Source organism: Tripterygium wilfordii, chromosome 4 (genome assembly GCF_013401445.1).
Source record: "Tripterygium wilfordii isolate XIE 37 chromosome 4, ASM1340144v1, whole genome shotgun sequence".
Taxonomy (NCBI): Eukaryota; Viridiplantae; Streptophyta; class Magnoliopsida; order Celastrales; family Celastraceae; genus Tripterygium; species Tripterygium wilfordii.
In genome coordinates, this window is record NC_052235.1 from 14,157,164 (window position 1) to 14,172,932 (window position 15,769).

Consider the following 15,769-nt stretch of genomic DNA (forward strand, 5'->3'; position numbering starts at 1 on the left):
GGTTTGGACAATATGGACCGAAAGAAACAAGGTGATTTTTGATGATGCTGAAGTAGAATGGAGTAATGTGTTGTACTTAGTATTCATCAGATATGGACTATGACTTAAAGCAATTAACATTTCAATACCTTACAGTGGTCCAGAATTAATGGCAACAAGTGATGGGGTGAAATTCAAGATTCTCCTTAATAAAGCTCCAAGGCCGGTGTCCATTTGGGTTGCTTCCCCAACTGGCTACTTGAAATGGAATACTGATGGTTCCTTTAGGCTGGATAAGGCAGGAATTGGTGGAGTCTTAAGAGATAGTAGTGGAAATTTCTTGTGTATCTTCTCAGGCCTAGTAGGAACTCTTGTGCAACTTCAGCTGAGATGAAGGCCATTAGGAAAGCCCTTGAGATCTCAGCAGCTCATGGCTCAAGTAATGGGGTGAAACTCATTGTGGAATATGATTCTCGCAACTCTGTCTCCTGGCTCAAGAATGGTTCCTCCAATCCATGGTCTATGGATCAGGATTGCAATGCAATCACTAATCTCACTAAGGTCTTTGCTGTGGTGAATTTTGTCCAAATTTGGAGAGAGGCAAATGGTGTGGCAGATTTTTTAGCCAAGAAAGGGGTTGATAGACAAGATTTGACGGTGCCATGGCTTCTCTAATGCCTTTGAATCTTTCCCTTCTGTTGTGTCTTTCTTTTCTCCAGTGCTAGTGCTTTTTTTGTTAAGGCTATTGGTGGTTGTAAGAGGAGCTGCTGTCCTTTTCTATTTTTTCTAATAAATTCTGATTGGTGGAAAACTTCTGCATCAACGGATTTATATCCCATAAAATCATGCATGAAATGCAATTGCTATATGTAATAACTGATTTTTGTCTTCATTCAATAGAGTTTTTTTTAGCAGTTGTCACCATCTAGACAGTGTAAGTGAGGATGCGCACGGGTGGAGAGCTAATTAATTGTCAAACTCAGACACCAAACCCTTGTGATCTACTGAATTGCTTCACACCCATCTCAGTTTCTCTTAACTGAAACAAGCAATCTAACCGTATCCAGCTTTCAAACCAATTAATACTTCAAACGGGCACCAGATTTAATTGCATTTATATCTTTCCTGCATGTATCAATTCTTTCACGATTCTTCTCATCTCTTTCCCCTGTTAATGCAAATACTGCAACTTCACTCAGTCTCTCACACATTGTCACCAAGGAGACTATATATGTGCATTGATTGATTATATATTTCGAATTGTATATATATATATACCGACACATGTGAATTGCATCTGAAATTTTGATTAATTACACTTGCATGTGTGTTTGTTCGCTTGAAGAGTTAAATAAGTTACGAAAGAAAAGACATATGGTGGTTGTGTTAAATAATGACTTATATTAGAAGAATTTTCTAATACCTAAAAGCTCTAAGGAAAGGGGAAGTTGTGCGAGAAGGGAGTGTAGTGTACCAGTTGATCCCCATGGTATGGTACGGTATTACAAATCTAGATTGGTTTTTTTTGTATGGGCTAAAATTGTATTTTTTGGGTATCTAGGTAGCTAGTATGTAAGGGTTGAAAATCCTAGCCAAATGTACTAAGGAATTTCCTATATTGGAAACAAGTGCAAACTCGAGGATGTAGGCACATTGTTGAACCTCATAAATCCTGTATTCTTCTTCCTTCTTTCTTTTTCGATTATTTCTCCATATTGTTTTATAATCTGTGATTGTCTGTGAGGAATTTTTTTTGCAACACCTTGAGTATTACTTCAAACTCACTTTGTGAACATGATTAGCGTGCAATATAAAACAACTAGGTTTCGGCCTTAGTAGTCAAGTGGATACAATTGAATGTCCACTTGGTATAATTAAAATCAATATAATTTACAAAAATATTGTTTGGACATGTACAAACATATAAATAGTGGTGCGATGATAAGGAGAATTATATAAGAGATAATAGGAAGCAAAAGAAGACCTAAAAAGACATAGCTTGAAGTAGTAAAAAATGATATCGATTCCATGGGAGTTGATGAAAGTATAATCATAGATAAAAATGAATGGTCAAAACTCCATAAGATTCCTGTTAATTTTCTCATAGACTTGTGTGAAAAAAGCCGTAATTAGTGTAAAAGACAGAACCAACAAAAAAACCTTGATTGACATGACATAATAATTATATTTGCTCATATGTATAACTATATAATGTTTCTTTTCTCCACCTAGCTTTCTTAACAAATTAAAGAGAAAAATACAAATACTAAAACGTTTTCAAGTATTGAAAACATTTTTTTTTTCACTCATTTTAATTACGATTGATCACAAGCATCGGCAACACTTCTCATTACATCAACCTGAGCTCGGAGAGATAGTATGTAATCTAGGGTTTCTTCAATCAAACAAACATCATCCACAATCATTTCTCCTCCGGGAACAAGACTCCTCAAGATTTTCCTTCTTTTCTTCACCAAGTTCTTCGCTACACAATAAGCTCCATTAATAACCCTTTTGCAACCTCTAATATTTCTCTTCTCTACTCTCCTTAGCCTACTGCAACTCCTTTTGAAGATCTTCTTGCTTCGAGTTATCTTCTTGAGTGGTTGAGTTGATGAAACTCTCTTTATAAGCTTCTCGTATTCAGAACGACCAAGTATGCGCTCAATTAATAGTTTGTTGTTGTGGTGCTTTGAGGCATTGACGATGAGGGCACGACTCCAACAAGTGTTGCCATTGCTGGAGGAAGCCATGGCTATGTCCGCCGAGAGCTTTATAGCCTTCTTTCTCTCCAAGACTGTCATCTTCTTCTTCGAAGAAACGCATACTTGAAGCCCCATCATCCATTTCTTCAAGAATTCTTTCTTCATTGAGTGAGAACTACGCATCCTAATTAAGCAAAAACACACCATGAGATTCATAAACACACCAATATATATAAATACATATATAAATTTTTTGGTAACCTATAATTTCCCATCCCAACATATCGATTATACAATTGGACTAGCTTTAAACTCGAACAGTCAACTCAGTCCGCTCTACCGTGGTGACAGTTTACACTGAAACTCATACATATAAGCAATCTAGGGTTTCGAAGCAGGAAATGATGAAAACTATTTTGAAAGGTTATTACAACATAGAGAGCATGAATCTTGTGCAACATAAATAATAAACAAGGACTATATATACACACAAACATAGAGATATATGTGTGTGTATGTAATCACATGTACACACGTACCTCACAAAGAAATCTTGTTTATCCAGCAGAGACAAGATTCAGCACTCTGCAGAGCTAGAGATCCAAGAAATTTGTGTCGAGATCAAAGAGAATGAAGTTCAGAGACAGAAAGAGAGAGAGAGAGAGTGAGAACAAGAGGGAGAAGATTAAAGTGAAGGAAGACATCCATTTATTTTTAGCTCAAAGGAAAGACCAAGTGGTGGGCCATGTAGAGAAATGCACAGCACATGCAAGCACATGGGTGTGCATGTGCATGGCCCACCGCACAAAAGTACCACACTAATCAATTCACTCAAATGTTTTTAGTCAACACTACACCCTTCCCTCTTGGAAAATCCTGGTTTTAATTAAAATAAAAACAACATAAAGACTATAAAAAAAAATTCCTCTTGGAAATCCTGGTTTGAGTAATTAAAATAAAAACAGCATAAAAAGGTACTACAAAAAAATTCAAAAAAAATGTTGAAAGTAAAATTGAAAGGAGACGATAATAATAATAATAACTTAATTAATACACGTCATTATTGGTTGGAAAATAATATTTTGGAACTAGGGTTTTTTGGGTCATGTAGAGAGAGAGAGAGAGAGAGAGAGAGAGAGAGAGATTTTGGCAGGATCCGGAAAACATGGTAATGCAGATAGAAAAACTGGGTCCCACACGAAGAGAAATTTTTGAAGGGCATGGGGGGTTTGGGTATTATAGAGAAAAAGAGGACCCTCACATGGTCTCCAGACTATCCACATGGGTGTTTTAAAAGTGTGTCTTCTTGCAGGCTGCTGCTCATACGAAAGTATATTATGGTCCTCCTCGAAAAAGCTAAATTCTTGTCAATTTTTTTTTAAAAAAACTATCGTTTACACTACTAAATTACACACATCTTTGGCTTATATAACAAATTAATTAATTTTTTTTTATTTATACATTTCAAGGTATAAATATATTGAAAAATATGGGAGAAACACTCATCTTCTTAATTATTTTGTTTCCAAACATGCTTAGTCTATATTAGAAGGGACAATGATGATATAACAATGTAGGCAAATCAATTAATGTGAGCATTGTTAATTTTCAATGGCTAATGAGGAAGAAAAGCTACATTGAAAATTAATATACACAAATATACAAATCCATTAATGTGAGCAAAGTATTCACGATATCGTCACTTTTTTTTAACCGAGAACAGCATCATATAAGTTTGTCTTTTGAAAATACGACATGAGTTTAAACTTGGGTCTTGTGTTTTTTACCTGGCGACAGGATAATTTGGACAAAAACTCAGTACATGACCACAAGAGTATTGATTCCAATGGGAATCGAACTAGGGATCTTTCGAGTTCATATATTTGGCCCCAAAGAGATTCAACCTTAGGCAATCGCCCAAGTAGTCGAATGATACTGTCACACGGTATAGCCAAAAGGGAATTTGGCAACATGCCATCGTCTATAAGAATCCCTTTTATTATGGATTCACCGAAAAAGAATCAGTAACTTTGCTTTATCATCACATAATTCTGCCTTATGAATTAGAGGATATAAAGCTTACAAAAAAGATATTCATACGGGATTCCAATGATTTCAGTTGCTAGGGTGTATGGATCAAAATTAAAGTGTATGTGATGGATTCCACATACACTTTAAATATTGTCCATACACCTCAACAACTGGGATCATTGAGATTCCAGTTGCTTGGACGAGTAGCACTTCTGTAAAGCTTATTTTTCCCTCCAAGGACGTAGTGTTTTATTCAATAAACCCTCATTTTGGGCGGAGGAATATATACTTTTCTATAATAGGCATAAGACAATCCACTCCAAGAAAATGGTCATACAAACCAACGTTTTATAAGAACAAAACGAAATTCATATCTGTCACGAATACAACCCAATCCGGCCCTATCAAAGACGTAATAAATCAACAAGTATTTTTGGTACTTCCCTCCATGGATGTATAAATATCAGCTACTCCATCTTGACCTTAATTGGCAAGAAAGTCTGCCACCTAGTTTCTTTCCATATTTTGATGCATAAAAGACATAGTAAACTCATAAGATTGAGGAAACCCGTAGCCGAATCATGTATGCTTCCGCTAAATCTCTACATTACCAATAATCTTTGATATATGTGTTTCATTATACGCATACAATTGATTGATGTATTCTTACATGTTGTGGACCATGGAGGGCCATAATTACTTACTATATATAGATATATTTGGGGGGTATATATGGACAAGAGAAGTGGGGTTGTGATAGAATCCAATAGTTCAAAGACTCCAAACCCAAGCGATGAAGGGGAGGGAGAGAAAGGTCAACCCCCGCGATTAACGGATAACCTCACAATGAACATTGCCAGCTTTTGTACATGTTTAAGATTACAACTAATGGGGTCCACTCTCTCTTTTTGTTATCGTACCATGTATTATTCTCAAAACAATCCTCCCTCCCTCACTGACTCACTCACACGCTGCATGTGGGTTTTAGAGAGAAGAGAGAGAATTAAAGTGAGAGTGGTCGCTTGTGCACAACATAGGCATGTGAACACATGGAGATATGGGACCAACTCTCTCATCTTAACCAAAGGTTTACAGCCCTGCAATTACAAGGGCTTGAATGATGGGAGCCGAAAACCTCCTCCCCCCCTCCCTTTTTGTTAAAGGGAAAGGCTATCTATGAGATAGGTGGAGCTTCAATTTGTAACTATATTTTTCTTTGAAAATTATGTTAAATCATTATGAAAATGTGTTTTTAATATTTTTGTGTTTATAATGTGAGAATATACTCAATATATTTTGAAAAATAAATTTCAAAACACTAAATCCTAAATTGTAAATCGTAAATCTTAAACCCTAAACACTAATTCCTAACTCTTAAACTCTAATATGTCATTTTCAAATAAAAAAAAATAATTCATGATCTAACATGGTTTTAGAGGAGAATTGTAGCTACAATGAAGTTCGGATTCGAGTCTCAATGTAAAAGTTGACGTTGAATGCCGATCGTTTTTAAGTTCATCTCATTGGGATATGATATGATGACCTTAAATCAAGCGTTTGGTCCCTTGTAAGCTACTCCATGGGCATCAACCATTTCTTTCTTTGTTTTTCTTCGATTATTAAATATTTATTTTGTTTATTTATAAAAATAATAAACAAAAGTAATGGTATAACAATGCACTTGAACAGATGCAGCGTGGTTTAAGAAAATTTGTATATTATGATATATATATATTATATGAGGATTCAGAAGCCCATGTGTACGGCATGTGCAAGAGAGTTTAAATGAGCATTATTGTTGGCTTTGTCTAAGAAGTGTATTTTGACTTTCAACCCAAATAAGAACAAAAGTGACTTTAGGGTTGTCAATGTCACACCAAACTTGGATGATCAATCGATATGAAAAATTATTGGAGTTTGAAAAAGTAAAATCATAGATGAAATTTACCACTTCAATTCAATGTTGTTTTTAACATACCGTACGATTCTAATTTATAAATAGTATAATACCAATGAGAGATGATTCGGTTGACAATCGACTATGTTAGACATATGTGTATTCAAGATTCGATTCCAACTGCAAATATATTTCTCAACGGTATTTAAAAAAAAATAGTAATTCATGTCAAGGGAAGTTATTAGATTTCAATTCTACATCAAGTTTAATGGCACATGGTGAATATATGGAGGCGACTTCCATTTAGTTCAAATTAGTAGTTTTATAACCTATGAACTAAAAAATACAAAACCCTGGTTAGGTTGGGGAGAGAAACCAAAGAGAAGAACTTTGAAGTTCAAACTCGCATACCAATTAAATATTTATCCTCCATTTGTTCGTGTTGATTTTTTCATAAGCCGATCCCAAAATTTTGAGATAATGAAGGCTTGTGTAGGGACCAAAAAGGGTATCAAGCTCAGAATCAATCCAGACGAAAAGTCACTAGCTTAGACGGCCCATTACCTAGGCAAACGCGAGCTTAACAGGCGATGTCCTATACAGCTTTGGACTAAATAGGTCCATGGCCTAAAAATCTCTTTAACAGCCTCATTGCTTTTAGAGTGGGGTGGGCTGCTAGCTTGTTGATGGAAATAAAGATTGACCCTTTTCTTATATTTATCTTTGTTATATTTTTTGTCATCATTTTTTTCAGATTTGTTGCACTGCTAATGTAGAGAACTCAAAGTGGTTTCCTTGTCATCATCACTACATCGGTCTTATTTTTATTCTGAACCATGCTGTAATTGCTTCCTTATTGTTGATGAACTCTCTTCTGATTAAAGTGATGGCTATGGTTAGGTTCCTCGGGAGTCATTGCCTTTTGCTTTTGGTGGGGTTATTTCTTGAGATGGAGATGGAGATGGGCACCATTCTCAGACACTGATGAGAGAGCATCACAGAATCAAAGTCACAGGAGGCATATTTACAAGATACATCGCTTAATTAACTTGTTATAACAAAGAAAATACAAGCAGATTTTGGTACTTGAAAGGATTTTCTAATTAATATCCTTAATCCCCATACTCTTTCATGTACCTATTGATCTTGAGAGATCACTGGAATTATTGCTTTAGACTCAATAAAAGAAGATAGACACCTCAACAAACCTACCTTGGCTTCCAACAGAACGATATAATTGGCAGTCTTGTGCAACAAGAGTTCCATTTCCATGTCCATGTCCATTTCATCACACCCTGGTACAATCTTTTGAAGCTGCTCAACCTGTCTTCGTGCCAAACATTTTGAAGCCCTTGATCTCTTCTTGTTCTTGGAACAAAAACGCTTTGTTCTCATCCTTCTTTCAACAAATGATGATACGACACACACACACACATAGAGAGAGAGAAGGACTGATGATGGTACGTATTCAGCAAGTGCTATTATGTGGATGTTTATATAGACATTAATTAATATTACCATAGCTAGAGACCCACTTCCATTTGGATAGTTCCCTCTTAACCACCACATGGATGTAGTTGTATCATGCACACGCGTGTTAGTGATTGATCCATATATGGTGGATTGGTTGTTCAAGACATTATTGGTAGATTATTAGTCAAATAGTGAGCATAGTGTTAGCTAGCAAGTCGTCCATGTATAGAGTACCCAAGAATATGATAATGATGTGAAGGTAACTATGGAGTGATAGCTCAGTTGGTTATATCTTTGAGTTTAAAGTGGATGTTTGCTTCAGCATGTTATTAAGTTCGGAAGTTTGAATTACCTGAGAGTATTCTCCTGTAGTTTTCCTGATCTCGTGGGTTTTAGGGTCTACTTTCGGAGAGAGGTTATGAACTTCATTTTCACCCCTATGGGATTTGATCCAGTCTTATATATCGTCAACATAGTGTAAGCTGTTCTGACGGCCTAAGATTTACGTCCATTCAGTTGAGGGTATAGTGAACTGGGTGGTTCCTCGATTAATTATATGAACGTGAAACAATAAGATTGAAAAATACCAATATAAAAGGGAGGATGACCATTTACAATATATGTACATTGTTAAAGGCACCATAGTCATGTTTACTCTTAAAGGCACCATAGTCATCAATATCAAAAAGCAAATTGGTAGTAGTGTGATTGGTGGAATTCAAGCCAACATAGTAACCACATAAATGCCTTTGAATTGTTTAATTTCAATGTCGTAAATTCATTAATTTAGGGTATTATTCATGTGAGGCAATGATTTTATACATATAGGGTGAACACTCACTATCTTGAATGGCATGCATGAATAGTTAGAGGATAAGATATGATTGTGTTGTTTTGGATTGATCTTTGATCAGTTTGAAAGGAAGAAATTACAGGTTGACATTGTCAAACCAGCATCATAATAATGTACCATTAATAGCAAAGGACATGGTTGACTGTCTTTGAATTATTATATATTTTCAAATAATTAAGTAGTACGTTTCTTACGGAAAAAAATAGACAATATTCTCTCTGTAAATTATATTTTTGGACAAAATTATCAATCTCTGTCGGACAACACTGGTATATATCAATAGAAACTATTGATCTATATATATAGTATATATATATACTCAACGATAATTAATTAGTGGAGATATGGGTGTAGCTCCTCCATTACAATCGCTTTCAATTTTCATTGTAGTATATATAATAGGGACCATATATAACTAGCTAGGGTATAGATGCATGCATGCATGCATGGTCATTAGTCTTCACTCGGTCAATTCAGTCACAATTCACAAATGCCTGTGCGCATATATATGTGTGTGTGTGTAAATATATATACATATGTGTCCCTTTTAAGGTCATTTTCTATGTGATAAGAGTATTGGAAAGATGCCAAAGTTACAAATTAATATTTCGTTGAAAGATTTGACTGTGCATGTGGTTGCAATTGCAAACGGCAAGAGTCGATGAGATCTTATTAATGACACACACGTGTATGTATTGATAAGGTTAGGTATTGCATGTTCATGGAGACGTGGACTGTTTTCACATTAATCATAGGATTCGCCAAGATATTTACTGGGCTGATCTTAATTGACATTATTAGAACTAGGAAATGCATAACACCCTGAAAGTACAAGGAAAACATGTATATATTCTCGTTTGGTGGTTGTTACATCAAAATCACTTCTCATTTACAAAACTTAACATGCCGACAATGTATTGTAAAATGAGAAGAAAAATACCATGTGAGGAATGTTTATTGCCTCAGATGACAAGGAGAATCTTGTTCAACACATTTGAAGGCTGAAGCAGTGGCGGATCCAAGATTTGAACTCACCCCAGAGGCAACTCCCCCAATTTTTTTTTTTTTGGATTATTTGTATGGCAAGAGGATAATTACTAGAGTAATAGTTTCAAATAATAAAATATTACAATATATGTCTCTCGTTGTTACTCAAGAGTCATGCACATTTCGTCAATGATAGATAGTATTGTATATCGCGTGCATGTCCCTTTAGACTGGGGTAGTAGAGATCAATACTGGGGTAGAATGAAGGGGATTTTCAATGTTTCCTTATAAGTCGACTTGGGCATTGAGGGCCTCAAGGTATTACTAGCGGGGGGCCATTCCCTTTTTTATATATAAGCATCCAAGTGACTTGCCACCGTTTGAAAGTATGAGCTAAATCAACATTGAACAACACAACCACTCGAAAATTAAAGGTTGCTTGAAAGAAGATATTGATCTAATTGAACATATATGCGGGATATATATATATATATATATATATATATATATATATGCAAAACATGTAAACTACGTTGCCAAGGATGACCACAGATATCTAACTAGTAAGTTGCACCTAATGTGGGGCACACCAGAAGTCTCATTACAACCTTCCTCTACTAGGCTAAACTTGTGAAAATGGTTGGCGATGGTTGGGGAGAGGAGGGTTGGGAAGGTTCCTAATGAAAAATATGAAAATTTCTATGGAAACCCTCCCCAACAGTCGGGGACTCCCCAACCACCGTGAACCTTTCTCCCAGGTATCACCTATGTTAAGTTGCAGCTATTCACCAATATCACTGAGTACATGGACATCTGTAACTTCTTGTTGTATATCTAGTTACCCAAGTTGTATACATAGATGAACAAAAAGTTCTAGTCAACAGCAAGCTTCCTCAACTGTGATCTGAGTACCCTTTTCCCTACAACACAGAAGACAACACAATGACTTCAAAGTTGGAAACTAGTTAAACAAACCAACATCATAGACTGAAGAAAAGAAAAAAATCCGCAGGAGTTTGAATGTCGATTAAAGAACTATTCATTTCAAAAGCGAATAAATTACTGCCGAGGAAATTTTTTTTTAGTCCTGATTGTAATTTCCATTGAAAGCCAAGATTTGAGTCCGCAATCACAGCCGTATGTCCTCCTTCTTTTTCTATTTTCATGGTAGAGACTTTAATGAACCGAAATATCCAGCAGGTTTCTAAGTGGACAGGTCATGTGCACATAAGAAAAAATGTCATCACCAAACATTGTTTCCTTTGTCCATTATGCTTTTTTTCCAACTATGATCGAGAAGAAAAACACAAAAGTAGTCTTGTTAAATGAAACCCTAAAAGATTAACTCCAAGTAATCGAAGTTGACAGCAAGATGTCATGAGAGAATAATAATTGAAATCATGGAGACAAACGAACGGATTTCATGTGTGAATAACATTACCTGAAACAGAAGTAGAGCGACAGCTATGGTGAATTGTGTGCTTCAATGACTTCCTGTGTCTTATACTTTGTTGACCCAAGATGCTTGTTTCGGAAACTTTTTCCTCAGAGAACATGTTCCCTGTAACTTCATTCGCAGATTGATGAGTCGATCGATTGTTCTTAAAATTCGTTGAAACTTCCATTGCTATCTTCTTTACATGATGAGAAGATTCTGAATGTTGAAAATAATATAGAAGATGAAAGAAAAATTAAATATATTCAAAACTGTAAGGGTAAAGGGGTAAGACTTGTAGCAACCATAATTTCCGTATTCTCATATACCAGTAGGCAACATAATAATTTAAAGATCCAGAGAACAGATGAAGAAAAAGCAGGATTGAAAGACAACCCCCTCAAAGGACATGATATGCCTGCCTGCCTGGGCCACAATTTCTCGCACCCAACACAATTTTCCAATTGCAGATTGAAACAATAATTTGCAATCCTAGGGTGTTACAACCAAACAATGACAAAATGCTGTTAGCAAGGAATTGGAATACCTGTAGTTTTTGGGTTCAAGAAGTTCTGGTTTTATGTCTATGATCGCTTCCCTTATCCAGGTCCTGAGTTGATGCAATCTTCTAAATGGCTAAAATACTGGTCTCAAGCGTAAAAGGTAAGATTCCCATGTGAATGGAAGAGTCTTCCCTAGGTTGGATTAAGTGGAATGCGGATGGGTCCTCGAGAGGTAAAGCCAGGCAGAGCAGATATGGGTGGCAATTCTAAGGGATGAACACGGATTTTTTTTTTCTTTGTTTTCTTGCCCTTTGGGAATTTTAAACTATATTGAGGCCGGAGTAAAAGCCATTCTTAAGGCAGTGAATCTCAGTTTGCAGCTACAGAATAGAGTACCCATTTTATTAATTATCGAATCGGATTCCATGAAAGCTACTAGTTGGCTAACCAAGGATATACCAGGCCATGGAAATTGCTCTACGACCTAAAAAGGATCGTCCTGCAAGTATGAAACTTCTAATGTTGTAATTTTGTGCCTATAATGAGGGAGGGAAATTTTATTGCAGATGGTTAGGGGAAAAGTGGAGTTTACGGAAATATCGATTTGTAGCTTGGTTATAAGTTTTTCTTGTCTATCTGTGAGGGTCTTCTCTTTGGGTTCTGGTATCTCTGGAGGAAGGTGATCGCACTCGCATTTGTGTTGGCTAATGTCCTTTGCTTGTTTATTTTCTCTGTCTTTTGTTCTCGAAGGGTTACGCGTGTATAACTCTGTTTTTTTTTCCGTCTCCCCTTTTATCTTATTTTCTCATCTCCAAAAATAATTGTAACCTCGGTTTTCCTCATCTATAAGAGAGAGCATTAATGAACACTCGAAGGTACCATCCTCTTTCATCATCTTGAAGCTTCAGTCTACTGATCTAGCTATCCGCCTTGTTTGCCTAGGGGTGTTGTGTTGCTGCTATTATTTGGGTTGAGTTCCTTTCAAGTTGAATGAACACGCGCTCGGTTGTATATTAATACAAAGGTTCAGAGCTGTGATTGTGAACATATTTCTCTCTGTTAGAAATTTTTGGGCTGCTGAAAGAGGCATTTTTAGTTGTTTATGTCATCGTTGTTGTTAGAATCATACCGATTCTTGATTCGATTCTTACAATTCACAATTCGAATGATTCGATTCTTACGATTCATGATTCGATATGATTCACGATTCAAAATTAATTTTGATCGTTCGATTCATACGATTCGACAACCTTGATGCAGCAATTGGGTTTTGCACTTCAGGTGTTTGTTTATATGCCGCTATCAGTTCCAGCATACACATTACCCATCCAAAGTGCGATGCCACAAGGCCAAGCCTTCTACTATGAAATAATTAATCAACCAAGACACAGTGATTTTCGAATATTAGATTGCCATCTACTCCTATTGTATACACAGCCAACAGAAGAAAAAAAGAAGAAGAGATTGTACACAATCAGTCAAACTAATTCAAATTTCATTAAAACAAGACAAGAACAAGGAGAAGAAAGAGTACCAATTGGAGAAGAACTAATTGGCTGAGGAGCAACCAAGGGGTCATAAAAGAATCTATTGGATGTCATTAGTCAACTTTGATGGCTGCCAACCTTCAACCTTGATGGCTGCCAACCTTCAACCTTGATGGCTGCCAACTTTGAATGTGTTCATTAGTCATTAATTGTGTTCACATATCATTAGTCAGTAACATAGCTAGAAGTGCGGAGATGCATATGATCTTGTTACTATATATACTAGGGTTGTAATTCCATAAATGTTAAGAATACAAAAACACTTATTCTTCCATATCTTCCTTTTCTTCATGGTATCAGAGGAGGTCTTTTTTATTCTTCGTTTTGTTTTCTAAATGGCCGAAATCACTCCAATCATGTCCGACTCAGGCAGTCCCTCGGCCTCTCTACCTTCAAATACTTTTGATGTTCATACAAACCAACGATTATGTTCGGTTTTGTTGAATGAGTTCAATTATCTTCCTTGGTCAAGATCTGTGCAGTTAGCTCTTGGTGGAAGATCAAAGCTTGAGTTTATTGACAAAAGTACTGTTGTTCCTGATGTCAATTCTTCTCAGTATAAATCTTGGATTGCCCAAGATAAGATGGTGCAGACATGGCTACTTAATTCTATGGAATTACATGTTGCTGAAATTTTCAGTTATTATGAATCTTCTGCAGATTTATGGGATGCTGTTAAAGAGATGTATGGAAATCAAAATAACGCGGCACGAGTTTTTCAACTCAAAAGAGACATTGCATGTCTTCAACAGGAATGTAAACCATTTATTCAATTTCTTGGTAGCATGAAAAGTATGTGGAATGAGTTGTCTGTTTATCGTCCACATACTACTGATTCTGCTGTCTTGCTAAAACGGGCTGAAGAGGATAAAATATTTCAGCTTTTGGCTAATCTTGCTCCTGATTACGAAGATCTCCGTAGTCATATACTTATGAATTCTGAGCTTCCTTCTCTAGGGAGTGTTTGTGCTACTATTCAACGGGAAGAAGTCCGAAGAAAGGTCATGAATTGTAACCTCAAAACTGAGGTATCTGAAGCCCTAGCATATATGTTCAATCATAAACGATCTGAAGAAAGAAGTTACAAGGGAAAGAGACCTGAGTTGAAGTGCAATCATTGTCATAATCTTGGTCATACAGTGGACCGATGTTGGGTACTTCATCCTGAATTGAAGCCTAAGTTTCCGAGAGAGAATATGCCTCAGAAACGGACTCAACCTTCGGGATATAAGGCTAATCATGTTACAACCATGGCTGGAGATGGATTGTCAAGGTTCTCCTCAAGTCCAATAACTCTTATTAATGAGTTTGCTTCTTATCTTCAAGCAAAGCAAGGTGAATCTGATAACAATGGGAAGTCAGCTGCCTTACTTGGTCAATTTGCTGGATTTCTATCTGAAGATAAAAATGGTGCAACTGATGACACATCAGGTATTTTGAAAGCTTTCTCAACTGCGCTGAATTTAAGTAATGTGCATGATTTTTGGGTCATAGATTCAGGTGCCACTGATCACATCACAAATAATCCTACAAATCTGTTTGAGTTTAAGTTCTTATCTCCACCTTCCCAAATATGTGTTGCTAATGGTAATACTGTATCTGTTGTTGGACAGGGAAAGGTAAACTTACTTTCTAAGCACATTGCATCACCAGCTTTGTGTGTTCCTTCTTTTCCTTTTCAACTTCTTTCGGTTGGCAAACTCGTAACTCAACTAAATTGTTGTGCTATTTTCTCTCCTCACAATGTTGTATTCCAGGATTTGGTCACCAAGAAGACGATTGGTGAGGGATTTTTCTTTCAAGGCTTATATTATCTTCTCAAATATTTTCACAAGGGATTTCATGTAAATGCCTGTTTAGCTTACAAGCACAAATTATGGCATCAACGTCTAGCACATCCCTCTGAGTCAATTTTGGCAAAGATTTTTCCAAATATTAATAAAAATTCAGTTGATTGTGACATTTGTCACTTGTCAAAATCTACACGATTATCATTTCCTTCTTCTAATTCTCGTTCAAATAAATTATTTGAATTGGTACATTCGGATGTCTGGGGTCCTGTTCTTGAGTCCTTTGATGGTTACAAATATTTTGTCACCTTTGTTGATGACTTTTCTAGATTCACCTGATTGTATCTCTTGAGATCAAAAAGTGAGGTTGCTAGTGTTTTTCAAGATTTTCATAGTCTGATCAACACTCAATTCTCTTCTAAAATTAAGATTCTTCGATCAGATAATGGCACAGAATATATGTCTCATATCATGACACAATACTTGAGCATGCATGGCATCATTCATCAAACTAGCTGTGTTGGTACTCCACAACAAAATGGTATTGCTGAAAGAAAAAATCGCGACTT

At 36.2% G+C, this 15,769-nt stretch overlaps 1 protein-coding gene across 1 annotated transcript; it reads right to left on the minus strand.

The window, feature by feature from the left end:
- Positions 1-2,123: 2,123 nt before the first annotated feature.
- On the minus strand, positions 2,124-3,375 carry LOC119997583 (transcription factor IBH1-like 1). The gene is made up of 2 exons (XM_038844707.1): positions 3,224-3,375; positions 2,124-2,868 (listed from the first exon to the last, which is right to left on the minus strand). Exon 2 carries the CDS (start codon positions 2,865-2,867, stop codon positions 2,295-2,297), a length of 573 nt encoding a protein of 190 aa, XP_038700635.1. The 5' UTR covers position 2,868; positions 3,224-3,375; the 3' UTR covers positions 2,124-2,294.
- Between the last annotated feature and the right edge of the window lie 12,394 nt (positions 3,376-15,769).

What these genes read in the sequence shown, in the direction of transcription:
- LOC119997583 (XM_038844707.1), bottom strand. Translation starts at nt 2,867, where the DNA reads ATGCGTAGTTCTCACTCAATGAAGAAAGAATTCTTGAAGAAATGGATG.